Source organism: Gossypium arboreum, chromosome 1 (assembly GCF_025698485.1).
Source record: "Gossypium arboreum isolate Shixiya-1 chromosome 1, ASM2569848v2, whole genome shotgun sequence".
NCBI classification, from domain to species: domain Eukaryota; kingdom Viridiplantae; phylum Streptophyta; class Magnoliopsida; order Malvales; family Malvaceae; genus Gossypium; species Gossypium arboreum.
This window is the reverse complement of record NC_069070.1, coordinates 28,876,279-28,895,536: the sequence shown is the minus strand read 5'-3', so window position 1 is coordinate 28,895,536 and position 19,258 is coordinate 28,876,279. Positions and strand designations below refer to the sequence as shown.

The following is a 19,258-nucleotide window of genomic DNA, read 5'->3' as shown; positions in this document are numbered from 1 at the left end:
TTACTAACGCATTGAGTCCTCAGGTTCCTACGTGGCTTCCTTAGTGTCATGATTCCGCCACAGAACCTTCACTAAAGGAATGGCCTTCCTCTTCAGAACCTTAACATCTAGATCTAGGATTTGAACTGGCTCCTCCTCTAAAATTCAAGTCCGTTCTAACCTTGATCTCCTCAACAAAGACTACGTGAGATGGATCAGACCGGTACCGCCTCAGCATCGAGACGTGAAACATATCGTGGATACGGTCTAACTCTGGAGGCATCTCCAACTGGTAAGCGACTAGTCTCACTCATTTCAGACTCTGATATGGCCCAATGAACTTAGGCCTTAACTTGCCATTACGATCAAATCTCAGTTCTTCCATGGAGAAACCTTAAGAAAAACAAAATCCCCCACAAAGTACTCAATATCTCGCCTCTTCAGATCTGCATAAGATTTTTGTCTATCAAAGGCTGCCTACAGACGATATTGAATCAGTCAAACTTAATCTTCGATCTCAGAAACCAACTTAGGGCCTAAAACTCGACGCTTACCCAATTCAGTCCAACGTAGCGGAGTACGACACTTATGACCATACAAAGTGGCGTAAGGTGCCATTTGAATGCTAAACTAGAAATTGTTATTGTAGGCGAACTCAACTCGCCGTAGATAATCCTCCCAACTATCTCAAAAATCTATCACACAACTCCAAAGCATATCCTTCAGTAGATGAATCACCCTCTCAGATTGACCATCGGTCTGAGGATGGAACGCAGTACGAAAGTGCAATCTCGAACTCAGAGTTTCGTGCAATTTCTTCAAGAACTGAGAAGTGAAACGAGGATCTCTATCAGAAATAATCGAAACAGGAACCCCATGCAGTCTTACAATCTTGGAGATATAGAGTTCACCAATTTCTACAGAGAAAAGTCCGTCCAAACTTGAATGAAATGAGCGAACTTGGTCAATCGATCCACGATTACCCAAACAAAATCCTTCTTAGTGGATGTCAAGGGCAACCCACTAACAAAGTCCATAGTTACTCATTCCAATTTCCATAAGGGAATCTTAACGGATTGAAGTAAACCCAAAGGCAACCAGTTCTCAACCTTAACTTGTTGACACGTCAGACAACGAGCAACGAAATCTATAACTCATGCTTCAAACTCGGCCACCAGTACAACTCACGAATATCGCGATAAATCATATTACAATCGGGATGTATAGCATAAGGGCAACTATGCGCCTCCCTCAGAATTGACTGCCTCAAATTAGAATCATTCGGCATACAGATCCAACCTCGGAAACACAGAACTCCATCGCTATTCAGCTCAAAGTCCGAAGTGCTGCCACTCTTAATCTGGCAAAACCGCAAACCCAGAGACTAATCTTCAAACTGCTTATCTTGAATCTGATCAATCCTAGTTGGCTTCACTTGCAACTCGGCTAATAGACTCCCATCATCAAAATGACTAAAACGAGCAAACAACGCTCTCAAATCAGTCGTCGCTCTTCGACTTAGAGCATCGACCACTACATTGGCCTTACCAGGATGATAATCTATGGTGCAGTCATAATATTTAAGTAGCTCAATCCATCGACGCTACCTAAGATTAAACTCCTTGGTGAGGAGATACTTGAGGTTCTTGTGATCAGTGTTGATAATACGCCTCTCCCCATACAGATAGTGCCTCCAAATTTTCAATACAAAAACCATCGCAGCCAACTCGAGATCATGCGTTAGATAATTTCCTTCATGTGTCTTAAGCTGACGGGATGCATAAGCCACAACTTTTCCATCTTACATCAACACACATCCTAATTCGACGTGCAACGCATCACTGTATACCACAAACTCTTTGCCAGATTCAGGTTGTATCAGAATAGGACCTGAGTCAAAGCAGACTTGAGCTTTTCGAAGTTCGATTACTGCGTATCAGTCCAAACAAAAGGAACTCCCTTGCTCAGAAGCCTAGTCAAAAGAGTTGCAATCAAGGAGAACCCCTCGACAAACTACAAATAATAACCCTTCAAACCCAAAAAATTACGAATCTCAGATACGTTCTTAGGCTATTTCCAATCAAGCATAGCCTCAATCTTTCTAGGATCAACTCGGTTCCCTTCAGCAGAAACCGTATGCCCCAAAAAAGTTAGTTCACGCAACCAGAAATCACGCTTGTTCAACTTAGCGTAGAGTTGTTTTTCATGGAGAATCGGAAGCACTAATCTAAGATGTTTATCATACTCATCCTCGCTCTTAGAGTAAACCAGAATTTCATCGATAAAGACCACGATAAACTGATCTAGATAAGGCTGAAAGACTCAGTTCATCAGATCCATGAATGCAGCCGGAGCATTCATCAGACCAAATGGCATAACTAATAACTCGCAATGCCCATAACGAGTCCTAGATGCAGTCTTATGAACATTCACTTCCTTAACTCTCAACTGGTGATACTCAGAATGAAGATCAATCTTCGAAAACAATGAAGCCCTTCAGAACTGATCAAATAAATCGTCGATCCTCAAAAGTGGAAACTTGTTCTTCACAGTCAGTTTATTCAATTGCCGATAGTCAATGCACATCCTTATGGCGCCATCCTTTTTCTTCACAAATAGAACCAATACCCCCCACGGAGACATACTAGGGCAGATGAAACTACGATTCAGAAGTTCTTGAAGTTAAGCCTTAAGCTCTGTAAGCTCCTTCGGTTTCATTCGGTAGGGAGCAATGGACACCAGAGCTGTACCTAGAAAAAGCTCAATTCCAAACTCAACCTCTTAATTTGTATGTAAACTCGGTAACTCTTCAGGAAAGGCATCCGAAAAATCCCTCACTGTTCTGATATTTTCGATAGAAGAGTTCCTAGAAACAAAAACACTGACGAAGGCTAAATATGCCTCACACCTTATCAGCACCAATTTTTCAGCTACAAGAGCGGAGATCACATTGGGCAGATAATCTCGACGCTCACCAATCACAACCACTTCATCATCATCCTCAGTCCTCAAAATGACCCTCTTAGTCATGCAATCCAAACTAACTCGATGCTGAACCAACCAATCCATACCCAGGATCAAATCAAAATTTTCAAATGGAAGCTCCATCAAATCTGCCAGAAATACCGCCCATTGCACCTCCAACGGAATGTCTCTATAAAGTTTACTAACCCGAATGGACTGCCCCAATGGACTTAGTATAGTAACCTCACTAGAAGTGCTCTCAATAGAAATCCCCAAGTTTCTAGAAACATAACAAGCTATATAGGAGTGTGTAGAACCTATGTCTATCAAAGCAGTGTAAGGTACATCAAAAATTAGGAACGTACTGGTGATAACATCTAGAGCATCTCTATCCTCTCAGTGTCGAGTAGCATAAACCAACGCAGGCTGCCTCACCTCAATCTGACCAGTACCCCTGTCCAGTGCTATCTTCCCACGACCCATACCATTACAACCCCTAGCCTGTCCACGGCCCCTAGGTGGCTACTGAACTGCTCTCTAAGACTATATAGAACCCGGTCCCGAGGCTTGAATCTAATCTGCCCACTGTGGACACTCTTTAATATGGTGCTCCAAAGATTCATACCTTAAACATGCCCCAATCCTCCTCTAACACTAGTCCAAATGGCGTCTACCATAATCTCCACACAACTGAATCCCAGTAAGAGCAACAGGAGCCCCCACTCTAACTGGCCCATCAAGTTTGGCCTTTTTCTTAGGCCTCTGAACAGAACTAGAAGGCTCTAAAATCCTCTTGTTCTTGCTTCCCTCTCGGTCCCTATTCCGGTGCTCCACTCGCTTAACATTCTCAGGGATCTTCTCCTTATCAACCAGAATTGCGAACTTTCGTTCCCTCTGTAGAGCAATCAGTACTATCAAATTATCCGTTAATCCATTATCAAATCGGACGCATTTCTCATACTCAAACGCTACTATGCCACGAGCGTAGAGGTTCAACCTCAGAAACTCGGCCTAATACTCGGCTACAGATTTACCACCTTGCGTGAGATTCATGAACTCACGCCTACGAGCATCAATATAACTCACCCCCACATACTTATTCTTGAAGGTGGTCTTAAAAAAATCTCAATTTAGACGATCAGGCAAAGTACCCTCCTCCACCGTCAACCACCACTGATATGCCTCTTCGCGAAGCAATGAGATTGCACTCTATTTTTGCTCGGGAGTACAGTCTAAATTGTTCATGATCCTCTTGGTGGCTTCCAACCAATACTCGGTAACATTAGGGGCGACTTTTGTAGCACCCCAAACAACTTAGCACCATAGATCGAAGCCTTTCAGTTACCGACCCACGGCCCTTAGAACCAGAATGGGGTCTAGTGATCCTCTCCAAAGTCCTCAACATGGCTTGGGACAATGTGTCGTCCTCAGTCGAACAGCTTTAAGACCCAGTTTCAGTAGTAGGCGAAACCGGTGTCTCACTTGTATCTAAATTTGGCATACTGACCAGAGATGAAGACTCAGCTCAAGCCCACCTACGGCCTCTACTGCGGTCATGAGTACTATGTCCGCGAGTTTCACGAGCGCTCATCATAAATTTTGAATTTTTATCTACATTATAAAGTTTTATGTATCAGTTCTAGTATTTATTAACAGATAATTTATGCAAAAATTATCAGAAGTTCAGAGATGTTTTCAGAGGTTTCAGTCTTTTATCTATAGTGTTTCGGAATAGTTTTATCTAAGTACAGAGATATTTATAGGATCACCGTTGGAAACTAATCACCGTTGGAAACTACGTGTACCACATACTTTCTCAAGTTATTCAAATTTCTTAAAGACCAATTCTTTTGAAACAAAATTTTGAAACCCAAAATTCACAGCTCGAGTTTTGCAACTTGACTCTAATACTACTAAATGTAACACCCAAAACCTGGCCTAGATGTTATGGCCGAATTTGATGATGTCACAAGGAATGGGTTTAAAAATGAAGTTGACTTGATAAACTATTCAATTTTTATACCAAGAGTTTGTTCATGATTATACCGAAAACGTTATTCAATTAATTTGTTTGCCAAAACTTATTTTACAGTGGAAGTCTAACCAAAACCGATACATTTTAGAAATTCGGTTTGTATTTTTAGGAAAACCTTTTTTCGTGTAAAAAACATCAATTTCAAAATAATTTAATCAAGCATGCAAAATATCAACAAACCAAAAATCAACAGTTTAAAACCATAAAGTCTAGAGAGTCCCAAAAACTACAAACTCTCAAATGAAAACCAAAATCATAAATAAAACCACAAATTGCTAAGTTTAAATAGTTTACGATCGTGTGGTCACCGCTGAGTCTGTGGCACACTAATTCGCCTAAGTTTGAGGATTACCTGACAGAACAGACAACAGATGTGAGTTTACATAAACTCAATGTGTAACCAAATAGAATTAAGCATGCAAACATACAGAATTATATACAAGTCGGAAACAGTTACAGATTCAGATTCAGATTACAAAAACAGATATGCATAAATCCTACCCCCATCCTCTACACACCAACTCCGACATCCCATCACACCATGTGGAGTTAAAACACCTACACATCCTTATACACCACGTCGTGTAAGACATATATCAGATAACATGCAGCCAAGCTGTCAGAATATAAGCGATTAACGCCGAAAAAAATACTTTCTCCTCATATACAAGTTCCACCCAGACTTAGATACAAAATTATTAGATACAATATACCGATATAGAAACATGATGCCAGACATACTCGCATACAAATATCAAATGTATATAAATAGCAAAATAATCACACATGCTTATCAGCATCCTACTTAGAGCAACTAACAGAATATCAAAACATATAATCTAGGGTTTGGTTAGCCCTTACCGACCCTATGGTAGGCCATAGTTGTTTGGATAGGAAAAAGTTCAGAAAAATGGGTCCACATGCCCATGTGGCTTACCCATGTGGCCCACACGCCCATATTGGCCTTGGCTGTGTGTCCCACATGGCCTGAGCCAAAATCCACACACCCATGTGACATGCCCATGTGGGCCCACACGCCCGTGTAACTCATACGGCCACACTCAAGCCACCACACAGCTATGTGCTACGCGCAACCATGCCTTTCTTGACCATACGATCGTGTCTCGCACACGACCATCCATACGATCGGCTACACGCCCGTGTGGCGTCGACAGTGGCCATTTTTGGCTTTCACTAAGACCTCATTTTTCGCGTTTTAGAAACACACCTAGTATCAGTTTGATGCAAAAACACTCCCGAGCCTTCCAAAACCTAAAATCAAAGTATCCAATAGTGATTTAGTGCTTCAAATTACTAATTCGTCAACGACAATCTAACAAAAACTCAACTTACCGACGACGAAAACCACTACAACACCGTTCAAGTCAAATGAGCGAAACTCACTGATCACAACCTTCTTCTACACCAAAATAATCACAACAACATCAAATTTCACAATTACCCCCAACATGCCACCATGAAAGAAAAATATTCTACCTTACCGACAACAAATCCCCAATAGTCACAACCTCACTTACCTTAATCGAGCAAAGAATCAAGATACCAAAAATAACAGTGGAAAACAATGAGTGATGAGCGGAATTGATGGAACAAGAAGAAGCTGAAATTTTTATCAGAAAGGGAAAAAGAATGTCAAAAGAAAACATGTGAAAAGATTTTTGGGAAAATAAAAATAAAAATAAAAATAAAATAAAGCAAAAGAGGATATGATAACATATCCTTATATTTTCTCCTACTAACCCATTGTCTCATAACTTCCTCAAACTTACAACTCAATCGAAACTCCATCAGTCAATGGAGCAAAAATTAACATTCATGCTTGTGCAAAATTCGAACACAGGACCTCCCAATCACCACCCCCTTACCACTCGAACCAGCAGGTTCATTCTTATATGAATTTACAGACAATTTAATATAAGCCCACTGAACAAGGATAAGACTTAGATCCAAAAATTAACAAAATTGACAAAAGTGGGACTTAAACCGAAGACCTCACACACACACCCAAAACACTTAACCACTGAAGCAGATACACAGTTTTGTTTGATATTTTTCATTACTTTTTTTATGGAAAATGAAATCCCATTGTAAAACCTTCCCCAAAACACGAGAAAAGAAAGCTTTATTTTAGGAAAATGTCTTACCGTTTTCATTTAGGTAAGACATTTTCAAAAGCTTTTCTCTTCACCAACATAACCCAAAACCCTTTCCCCTATTCACTTTCTCGCCACCCTGATCCAGGTGTTACTTTTTCCTTCCAAAGCTCTTTTAGGTTCATTGTCCCTCTCCTTTTTTTTTCTTTTGCAAAAAATAGAAAAAAAATGAAAAGAAGTTTATGGGTTTAACTTTTCTCAACGTAATTTCCATCAAGGAATGTTTTTTTTTCTTTTTATTTTTACCAGTTTAAGATGCTTCAATTGTTTTTGTTTTTTGGTGAATTACTTTCTTTCTTTATTCTTCGATAACTTAATATTCTCCGATCCTTTTCTCCTTCTTTCAACTTATTTTCTTTGCTTTCTATTTCTATTCTTTGCTTATCACAAGTGAATTGGAATCCACACAATCATCACCTACTCTTCCTTGCCTCTTTCTTATTGATTCATTATATCAACAAGTATATAAGCCAAAATATATATAATAAAATTTTAAATTTGTTGCTTTAATTCCGTGTAACAAAAATAGTGGAAAATAGAGTGTATTTGTTTACTTGTAAAATATTTTACGAAAAATATTTTCACTGTTTTTCACTTTTTTTTTTTTAGTGGAAAATGAAATCCCGCTATAAAACCTTCTCTAAAACAGGGGAAAAGAATCTTTATTTTAGGAAAATGTCTTACTGTTTTCATTTTGGCAAGACATTTTCTAAAGCTTTTCTCTTCACCATCAATCACCCTTCCCCCTTCCCCCTTCCTTTCGCTATCCCTCTCCCTTTTTTCCCTTTACAAAAAAAAAGGAAAAAAATGAGAAGAAGTCTCTGGGTTTAACTTCTATCAGCGTAATTGCCATCAAGGTATATTTTTTTTCTTTTTATCAGTTTAAGATGCTTCAATTGCTTTTGATTTTTGGGTGAATTACTTTCTTTTTTTCCTTTAGCTTAGTTGTCCCTTTTTTTTTTTTCTTTTTTTTCCCTAACATCAACGCTTTATCTTTCTTTTGGGATTGTCTAAATTGGGCATTTCTATTATGTTCAGTCCATGCATGTTTGGGACCAAATTATGTGCTTTAAATTTGTTTTTTTGGAGTCAATTCTATTTTGATTTCCGTATCAGCGGTTAGCTTTTTTGGGTTTCATTCACTCTTCTGTAACTCGATGGGTAAAAATGAGAAAAAAATGAATATATTACTTCTTAGTTGATTTTAACTATCCATGAACCAGTATATCTGTAAATTGAAGAGAGCAACTGGGTTGGCGAATAAGATATTAATGGCTATCTTTATTTCTCATTGTTGTTTCCTTTGATGTAAAATATGTAAAAGTAAATAGATTAGGCAACTGGGTTAAGAAGGTACCATGTTTTTGTGTCTGTTATGTTGTATCTATGTTAAAGACAAACAAGTTCCTAATTGATTGGATTTAGAAAATAAAAGGTGATACTGACTCATGGTTTGGCTTTAGAAAATTAAGAAAAAGTTATGATTAACTGGTCCTCTCAGCTTCCAAACTGCTTATCTATAAAAAATATTTGCTAATGGAGGATAACATCCTTGTTGCTGGCTGGTAGTTGAGATTTGTTTCAACCCACTTAACTCACTTGATCAATGCTATTTGGTTTAGCTGGTTTCCTCATATATATATATATATATATATATATATAGCATAAAAAAAAAAATTCTTCCTTGAAGGCTTGTGGGTTGATCTCGTTGCTTTTTAGGTCATCCTCTTTCAGTGACTATATGTAAATACAATTAGTTAATCGTTGCCCATGTAAATACATATAGTAAAATTAAAACTTTGGTTTGGTTGGTTTATTCATTATTGTTGCTAAAAACTGACTAACAGATATCCCCATTGCAAGTGTTCAAGTTTGTAACTTATGCTACTTGGATTTAGGTGTGTTATGTATGGATGTGTGTTTGATTTTGATATGTTTATTTTTAAAATCTTTTTACATATTTTTTAAGTGTTTGGAGGATAATATCTTTATCCAGACATAAAAATATGTGGTTATGGATACTTCTGGGAAAATGAAGAGTGAAATAATTTGTACACAGTTAATTGTTAATGTTAGCATTTAGGAGACATGTTGGGTAGAAGCTGAGATGCCGTTCTTTAGTGCATCAAATATTCAAGTTATATAGATTTTCTTCATTTTCTGAAAAAAAATCCAGGCATCCAATAAGAAACCAATTATGGAACTGAAAATTTCACATGATATTTGGATTTGCACTGGAAAACATGTTCCACACTATTTGTTGTCTTCTTATAGATTGTCCCATTTGTTTTTATTTTATTTTTATATTTCCCCACACTTAATTGATATATACTAGTTTCATATTCGCTATTGTTTTTCTTTTTGTTCGAATTGGGTACTGTAATTACTAAAACTAGAATACCAATATATCTAAAGTTGACAAGTTGTATATAGGTATTTTATTTTTACTATATTTTGTATTTCAAAATGTCAGGTGCAATTACATGATTTGCAATTTTGTAAAAAACGAAGTAGTAAAACTATTCAAAATGCCATTGACATTAAATTCTTCAGTTTTGGTAAGCTCTTCAAACCTGCTATCAATGATCTTAAAGAGCATTAATAGTACTAATAAGTGATAGAAATTCTTTAAACTTGGGCATAGCTATTTCATACATATAATTATATAATAATTTTACTATATGTATTGACATAATATTAGATTTAAATTTTTAAATGACTTGTCTTATGTGTATTTACATGTGTATATCTTTGTGGTTTGTTTATTAGGTCATTCTCTTTTAGTGAGCCATAGGTATTCTTGTTGCAAGCTTATAAGTTGTTCACTTATGTTTTTTTGAAGTTTTAACTTGTTGCAGAGCTTAAAAATCTGCTTGGTTTGTATTGTTTATTGTTGATGTTGGCTTCGTTAGTTCTTGAGCTCAAACATAACTTGAAATTATTTTTTGTGATGATCAAATATTTGTTCGGTATTACTTTATGTAGATGGATCGTAATCAAGATCATAATGCAATTGTTGGGGTCGTGGCTTCAGTTTTAACTTTTGGGGCACTTTAGATTAAAAAAATTAAAAACTAAGAAAGAAATGCTTCTCACCCTCGTGTGAATTAAGATTATGAAAGAAAAAATTATATTAATAGTATTTTTATATAGAGATGACTAGCATTGTATTGATGTGATAAGGATGAGACCGGTTGCCTTTTATAATTTAAGTGATATTCTTAGTAGGAACAATTTGTTACAATCAACTAATTTGGTGAATATTATGAAGCAAATAATTATGTTTTTACATATAATTGGTCATAATGTAAGGTTTCATGTGGTTGGATCTAGATATTATAGATCAATTAAGATAATTCACTGTTACTTTAGGGTTGTATTGAAAGCTATTTTGAAATTGTATAAATTAGTTATTAGATTACATGATGAGTCAACTCTTAGTGAAATCATAAACAATCCAAGGTTTTATCCTTATTTTAAAGATTGTATTGAAGCATTAAATGGAACTCATGTTTGTGCATCAGTTCCACTTAGCATTCAAGATTTCATAGCCGTAAAAGGGGGACGACACAAAATGTGTTGGTTGTTATTACATTTGATTTGAAATTTTTCTATATTTTAACTAGTTGGGAAGGTAGTGCACATGATTATCATATTTTGAGTGATGTACTTTCACACCCAAGAGGACTAAGAATTCTAGATGGTAAGAATTAACATTAAACACCAAATAATTCAAGTAAGCTCATAATTTATTAATGACATTGATATTTTGTAAAATTGTAGGTAAAGATTATCTTGCTAATGTTGTATATGGCATCCGAAATGGATATATTACCCCATATCGTGGTGTCCGATATCATTTAAAAGAGTTTAGTGATTAGGGACCATAAAATGTAAATGAACTCTTTAATCTTCGTCATTCATCATTACGAATCATTGTTGAACGTGTTTTAGAGATTTTGAAGAAACAGTTTTGTGTGTTAGATGCTGAACCATTTTCGAAATTTCAAATTCAACTAAATATAGTTTTGGCTTGTTGTATCATTCATAATCATATAGTGGGACTTGATCCTAATGATTTATTTAATCAAGGATTATATGAGGAGCCTGAGTCTGATTTGATAATACCAACTCTTACGGAGCGAGAAGAAAGAGAAAAAGGAAGAGAATAGTTTGCTAAGAGAGGGGAAATTGCTCAAACTATGTGGACTAGTTATATGGCTAGAAACATTAGATTGGATTAGGGTTCAGGGTTAATGTTTTTATGCTATGTATGTTTTAGTATTAAAATTTTTATTTTTTTAATATTGGTTGGATATTGATATTGAAATTATTGTTGGATATTGAAATTATTGACAATGATAATTATTAATGTAAAATGGGTAAGGGCAACAAAAAAGAGACAATAAAACAATTTTTATTAATCGAAATTCTAACAAAGGAGGCACATAAAGGAAATAAGCCTTCTGATACTTTTAAAGTAGTTTCTATTAATTGAGTTGCTGCAGGTATTTATGAAAGATTCCAAGTTTAATGTAATGCTAAGCATATGAATGATCATCTAGATCATCTAAGGACAATAAAAAAAACCAATAACAAATTATATACACAATTTAGGCCAAAAATAGTTTTGGATGGGATGATAACATGAAAATGATCACATGTGATAGATCGACATATGGTGTAGTAATGATGGTAATATATGTATATATATGTTAAATGTATTTCACCATTGTGTTTTTTTCTTGTTATTCTGATTGTATACCAACAGGCACACAAGAAGTATGAACCATTTTTGAATAAAAGCATTGATCATTATGATCAAATGGCTTTGGTTGTTGACAAAGATATGGCAATAGGGAGTTTTGTTAGAACATTTGCTGACATAGACTTGGATGATGGTAACCAAGATTCATTGCTTGTAGACTGCGACAATGAGGAGGTAAGAACAAATGTATCTTCATCTGGCACATTTAAATGTAAAAGAAAAAATACTCAAGAAAGTGTCATTGATGAACAAATTAAATTTGTGGGTAAAAAACTTGGTAAGATTGATAATGCATTGGAACAATTAACTATGAATAAGACACTATATCCTTACGAAGAAGTGATGTCGATGGAGGTGGAAAGATTTGATGACAACTTTCTTTGTAGTGTATTTGATTATCTTATAGGTCGTGATTCCGAGGCTAAAGCTTTCTTAGCCAAAAGCACGAAGCATAGAAAAATTTAGCTTTAAAAATTCTCAAGGTTGAAGATATCGATGTTTTAATGTGGTGTAGTACTAATTATGTGGTGTAATATTAGTTATGCACTTGGACAATATTGTAATTATCATATGGTATATTACTAATTATGTACTTGGATAATATTATAAATTTGTAATATTAATTGTGGTTTAGAAGCTAATTTATTATTATTCAAATTTTATTTTATTTATAACACCATTAGGAATCATTTATTCGCTTTGGTTGTTTTCAATTAATGATTGTTAATATATTTAATTTGATGTATTTATTTATAAATAAATCGTTGCAATATATGTAAAAACAATGTAAAATATAAATTTAATATATATGAAATAAACTCAATTAAATAATGAAAAATAATAAATTCTCAAATGTATATTTGTTTCATTTAAAACAATTTTATCAAATATTTTCAAGAGTCTGCAAACAATAAAAATATTTTACACAGATTAATTTAAATATCAAAAAATATTAATTAAATTTTTTTTAAGAATTATTTTCAGAAACTATTTTTAATCAAACAAACGGCCCATATTATTATTTATTTGGTAAAATCCAATATTTTAGTCAGTGATGATTCATTATGCTCACCCACATTCGAGTAATTCTCATTTATTATAATTAGACCTTTTGACCATTAGATGTTATTCTCAAAAGATTTTTTTTTTATTCTCCAATTTAAACGAAATAGTAAAAACAAATGCGCATTACTTATTTACCTTTTGAAAAATTAAAATTAAAAAAAAAAGAAAAAAGGGAAAAACTAGTAGTTTAAAGACATATTATGGTGGTGAGTATTCAAGAATAATGATTCTTTTTGAGCCATTTGAAGCCACCTCCATGATTCTGATTCATCATCACTACTTACAAGGTTTTAAATAATCACAATGTTTCATGCCCAACTTTTGTCTTTTTCTTCTTATGTCAAATCATGTTAATTAAATTTAACTTTTCTTTTTTCTTTTTTTTCTAGACCCAATTTGTTTGACTTATTAGAAAATATTAATAAATTCAATTTATTTGTAGCATTATCTCTTCTTCTTATAAAAAGTTTAGGTAAAAAGAAAGGTGCATTTTATGTAAAAGATTTTCCAATAACTCGAAAGAAGAAGAAAAAAAGAAAATATATGGCTAGAAATAAAATTATAAATAAAAATTTATGGAATATTTTCCTTTTATTTAGAGATAAATCAGACATTTTAATTTAATGTGTAATATTATACATAAATTTTAATTTTGTGTAATTTTATATATAAAAATTTGATCTGATTCAATTTTTACAAACTATTAACACAATTATCGATATAGCATATATTTAAGTTTCTCGAGATCAATTTTTACAGCCAACCATTTTCTATTTTTCTGCTTGTTTTTCATTGAGTGAATTACTTCCTGCGCAATGATATTATTGTCCATTGTAGTTTTGCCTACAATAAACCTTGTCTGCTCTTTACCAACAATTCTTGGGAAGATCACTTTGAACCTATAGGCCACAACCTTCATAACTAACTTGTAGAGAATCGAACACAAGCTTATAGGCCGAAATTGTGAAAAATTCTCAGGGTTTTGATAATTTGAAATAAGAACAATTAGGGTGTTATTCAAATCTGGATCCACCCTTTCCCCTTTAAAAATTTTCCTAACCCAAGTGCAAATAGAAACACCAACTCGATGCCACTGACTTTGAAAGAAAATTGCATGATAACCATCACTACCCGGAGCCTTTAAAGGGCCCATGTCAAACAAAGCGGTCTTTATTTCCTCATCAGAGACTAGTTTACTTAAAAATTGATTCTCCCCTTCTTTAAGTTTCAGAAATGAACTCGCAGGTAATTTCCTCATTGCCCTAGTTTCTCTCCATACAGGTTTGAAAAAACTTAACCGTTTTATTATATAATTCCTCTTCATCAAGAATCCACTCCCCCGCATCATTCTTCAATTTTGTGATTCGATTATGTTTTCTCCTTTGAATCGTTCGGTTATGAAAAAATCTAGTGTTCCTATCACCTAACAAAAGCCAATCACATCTCGCGTTTTGCTTCCAAAGTTCCTCATAATGAAGAACATTTTCCATCTCAGTATGCATCATCATTTCAAACTCATGTAGATAATCAGAGTATGAATAATCTAGAACCTTCTGAATCCTAGTGAGTTCCTGAACCAACCTTTTTTTATAATGTCCAATGTGCCCATAAACACTCTTATTGTAGCTTTTGACTTTACTTGTAAAATGAGAGAGTGAATTAGACATGCAAACCATTAAAACTCCACTTCTCCTAGACTAATTCATAAAACCCCAGGTGTTCAACCCACCCTACCAGAAAATGAAAAGGACACCCTTTTGGGGAGTGGAGTTAAGGTTTAACAGACAACAAGAGTGGCCTATAGTCAAATTTAAACCTTTGAAGGCGAGTTACTGAGCAATTTGGAAAGGTAAAAATTCATGCATCATTACCAATAGCTCAATTGAGGCATTCAAAGACCCCACCTCTATTCCATGTAAATTGAGAACCCTTAAATCCCAAATCATTCAACTTAACAAACTCTATAAAATCCCCAAAAAGGGAGCATCTGCTACCACTAAATTGGCCATCTTTCTTTTCACAAAGAGATAAAAGAGCATTAGCATCCATCCACGTGGACCCATTACTCGGAATTACCATTTTCAATTCGCCCCAAATATATTTACATTTCCGGCTATCAAGACTACAATAAACGAATGCGACAAGAATAGGCTGCTAAAGAAATATGTCAAAAATCTGAATCAAAATAAATTGGGGATGACTCCTAAGTATCTCAATATAAATCGACTCCTTCCATCCAATCCATATACCCTTAGAGAATCCGATTGCCTCCATACGATAAAAAAAATGAAACCCAAGCCTAGTAATAATCAAATCAACTTTCCAACCACTAACTCTCGTCTCTAAGAGGCCCACAATTTCAGGTTTAAATTCCCTATTGTACTCATAAAGATACGAGGAAACTTGCTGCTAGCACACCCTTGGCAATTCCATGAAAATATATTTAAATTCACAATACAAAAGAAAGATAGGAACTGACCTTTAATGCTCAAATAGACTGGGTTTCTCTCGATGACTATCATCATTATGCAGCGCCTCTTTCTCGACTTCATTCATGATTTGGGAGCGTATGAGCTTGACCACGAAATTTATTAAGTCTGATAGAGGGACTCTTGTATTGCCAGGATTTTTAAACCAACCTTTATGATCTCAAATAAATTTATTGTAAGACCCCAAAATTTGATCAATTGTTTGATAAATTCTGTTAATAATTGAGTCTTTGTATTTATGGTTAAGTTTTTTGTTTATGTGTTTGAGATCGAGAATTCGAGCCTTCTATCTTGAAACTTTACAGCTTATTTTGGCATAACCCCTATAATTGAACTGACAACTTAAGTTTATTTATGCGTTAATCTATGTAAAAAAATGAGCCTGCTGGTTCAATGGTTAAGCTTCTGTATACTTCCTAGTTCTGTGTTTGAAACTCTACGCATGCGTTAAAGAAAATTTTTATGCTCTTTGGTAAAAAGCCTATTAGTTTTGGTTGTTTTAAAAAAATAACATTTCTTTAACATTTTTTGCTTATTCTCTTTTCTTTTTTTTTCTTTAGTTTTTTATTTATTTCCTTTTACATGCTTCTATAAACTATTATCGACTTTAATTGGGAATTCTGCGTTGCTCGTTGCGTCTTTTGAAAGGTCATTATGTAAATTCTACTGTTATTCTCTTTTATTTTCGCGAAATTTCGTTACTGTTCTTCAAAGTTAGAAATGAATATTGTTTGTCTAAATTTTTGTTAATTGTGCGGTTAGGGTTTTGTTAGGCGAAGGTCTTATGGAAGACATTTCTCCAGCAGTCTATGTTCGGGTAATTATTGTTGATTTGTCGGTAAGTGTCAGTTGCTATGGGGGTTTGCGTCGAAGTTTTGATATGTTAGGTTGATTGTTGTTTTTATGTGAATTGTTCATTTAATTTGTTGATTGAACCAGTGGTTTTTGTTTTTAGGCTTTGGAATCACTCATGTTGCTTTGGTGTTGAATTCATATCAAGTTTGTAACGAAAACATGATTTTCTGCGAATTGCGAATGCAGAAAAACATAGCTCTCAATGCCACACGGTCATGTGCCAGGCCGTGTAGAAGGCCGTGTGAGCCACATAGTTATGTGTCAGGTCATGTAACTCACTGTTTTCGAATTGGAGGCATACGGGTTAGGGACACGAACATGTGTCTAGGCCGTGTAACTCACTGTTTAAGATTTAGGGTCACACGGACCAGAAACACGAGCGTGTGTCCAGACCATGTGAGGGGTTGTGAGTCACACGGGCATGTGCTTCCAATACGTCAAACTGTGTAACTCATTATTTGAACCACACAACCGTGTGCTAAGCCTTGTGGGTCAAATTTTCAAAATTTTCATTAAGGCCGTAAATGTAATTTCAATCGAACGTAGGCCTACCGTAGGGTTTGTATGGTCTGATTTGGGGTATAGAACCCATTGAATGATAATCTGTTTCTATATAAACTATTATTTACATGTATTATCGAATTGTAAACTAGTGAGTAATTGTGTTCTATATCAACTTAGTATAGTCTGAATCTATAACACCGTATGCTTTTATCGTATCTATAAATTTACATCTGAATTGGGATCGGGATTGAATAAAAAGGATGTTGTGGGTAGTTTAATAATTTGCCAAGACTGGTGGCTAAGCCACATATATGTATTTGATTCTAGCGACTTTTGCATTATGTTCTGATAGCTAGTCTGCAACATTTTCGAACGTGACATACAATCACTATGTGGTTTGTAGGGATTGATGGGTACTCGATACCTTTTTTAGTGTGTAGGGCTGGACAGAGATGGTCTGTAGCTAATGGGAGTAGGAAATATGCATTCTGTATCTATCATAATATGCATATGTAACTGATATATTATGTTCTGCTTCCGTATCTGATTCTGAGAACTGTTTGAACTTTAAGAAACTAAATATTTATTCAATAGTTTTGCTTAAATAAAATTGTATAAGTTATATACTGTGTCTATCGACTCATTTTGTATGTTTGATTAAATTTCAGATAACCCATCGACTTTGGTGGGTCGGAGTTGCGGAAGCTCGATCATCCTTATCTAGTATTTTTCCACTTTAATTAAACTTATATTATAGTTGTTTTACCTTGAAGTATGGATTTTAAGTTAGGATTTTTGCGTTGGTTCAACTATTTAAACATTTTCTGACAATTAAACTTTAATTAGTTAAAAGTGGGATTTCCTAAAATGATTTGATGTAGCTTCTCATCCTTGATCCTAACGTCTAGGCCTGGTATGAGGTTTTACATTTACTAAAAGGCTTGCTATTACGGACAGTAACATCCTTTTCCCCTTAAGCCCTATCCTTTAGAAAACGAGTGACCTCCAAAAACCCTACTCGTAACTTTTTCCAAATCCTTTGGAGAATTGGGAGTAACATTTTTTGTCTTCCAAGATCAAGAATACTTGGATTAGTTTTCATCACAGACTCAATCGGGCTTTCAAACGTTGGATTAAAATGTAAGCTAAAGATAGTCAACTCCACTATTTTCTTACCATTTTCCAGTACTTATGGCGCATTAAAATCAATAGGAATTGAAGAAGTTAAATTTTCATTCTCCAAATTTAATTCCATTTGGTAACCTGGTGTTGTGGGATCCACCTGAGCACAATCTTCCAACTTATTATAGGGTCCTAAATTAGCTTTTCAAAATGACCCAAATTTTAGCCTAGTATTATTACCAGAAGCCTTAAGGCGTAAATCTCCACTTATCAATTCTAGCTCAATACTTGCCGTCAAAACTGCCCCATGATTTTCCTTAGACCCAGAATCTGTTACTTGACCCACTTTACTAGAAGATGTTGGACCCTGCGTTGTCGACCCAATAAAGAGAGGGTTATCCCTATTAATTTTTACCCATCCCTTCCTCTTCAAAAATTCACCCTTTTAAAAATTTATCCCTCCAAAAAAATGCATCAATTCCCCCATTTTCGGCTTCATTTGCATCTATAGAAGATAAGGTATTAAATCCAGAACCTCCCCCTTCTTTGGCCTGAATTTTTGTAGATATGTTACCATTTGGTCTCGAATTGCACCGAAATTTCCTCTTGACAATCATCCATGGTCCAAAGTTTTCCAACGCCTCTACTATTTTTCTCCTTCTCAAGTAAAGCCACCATTGTTTCCTTCTTGTCCCCGCTGCCTCTCATCACAAATCCTTCAAAAAGGCATAGATCTCGCACATGCCTGTGCCAGCCACACGAAAAGCACACTTCCAGTAGGGATTAATACTCAATCCTCTATATCATACCGTTCACCATTATTTGAGAGACCAGTAGTTTGTCCAAGTTTATGAATACTGCCATTCAGGCAAATCGCCCCCTCGACCCATTATTTGTTTTGAAATCAAGCTTCGTAACTTTGCCTATTAATCCATCTATTTCTTTTAGAATTTGACGCTTGAAAAGGACGCTCGGTAATCCAGGTAATCAGATCCAAGCCATAACAGTACTAGGAAATGGTTGAAAGGGATTAAAGTCCAGAGCCCACGACTGAACCGTGAGATACTGTCGAACAAGATCCATGGGCCCTGAGTGAGAACTTTCTCGTAGTCCTCTTTATTTTGGAATTTCACTAGGTAATAGCCATTTTCAACATCCATGAGTTGGAACGAATGTGATAATTTCCAGAGACTAAAGATCATGTTATAAAGAGTAGAATACATTAAGTTTCTCCCTAACAATTTCACCACCATCATGGTCACCATATCCCTAACCAGAATTTGCATTATTCTTTTAGAAAATT

The 19,258-nt window shown here is 35.1% G+C and overlaps 1 protein-coding gene across 3 annotated transcripts; it reads left to right on the top strand.

Moving 5' to 3' along the window:
• Positions 1–7,806: 7,806 nt before the first annotated feature.
• LOC108461791 (uncharacterized) lies at positions 7,807–12,561 on the top strand. 3 transcript variants are annotated; one of them, XM_017761722.2, is made up of 3 exons: positions 7,807–8,009; positions 9,626–9,710; positions 11,924–12,561. In XM_017761722.2, exons 2-3 carry the CDS (start codon positions 9,636–9,638, stop codon positions 12,383–12,385), a joined length of 537 nt encoding a protein of 178 aa, XP_017617211.1. In that variant the 5' UTR covers positions 7,807–8,009; positions 9,626–9,635; the 3' UTR covers positions 12,386–12,561. The 3 variants fall into 3 exon arrangements, 1 of the variants encoding a protein (XP_017617211.1); XR_001867862.2 differs by lacking the exon at positions 9,626–9,710; XR_001867863.2 differs by lacking the exons at positions 9,626–9,710; positions 11,924–12,561 and adding an exon at positions 11,245–11,482.
• Positions 12,562–19,258: the final 6,697 nt, after the last annotated feature.

Coding starts and splice junctions, on each gene's coding strand:
- LOC108461791 (XM_017761722.2), top strand. CDS start 9,636: ATGATTTGCAATTTTGTAAAAAACGAAGTAGTAAAACTATTCAAAATG. Junction 9,711..11,923: donor CATTAAATTCTTCAGTTTTG/GTAAGCTCTTCA, acceptor GTATACCAACAG/GCACACAAGAAGTATGAACC.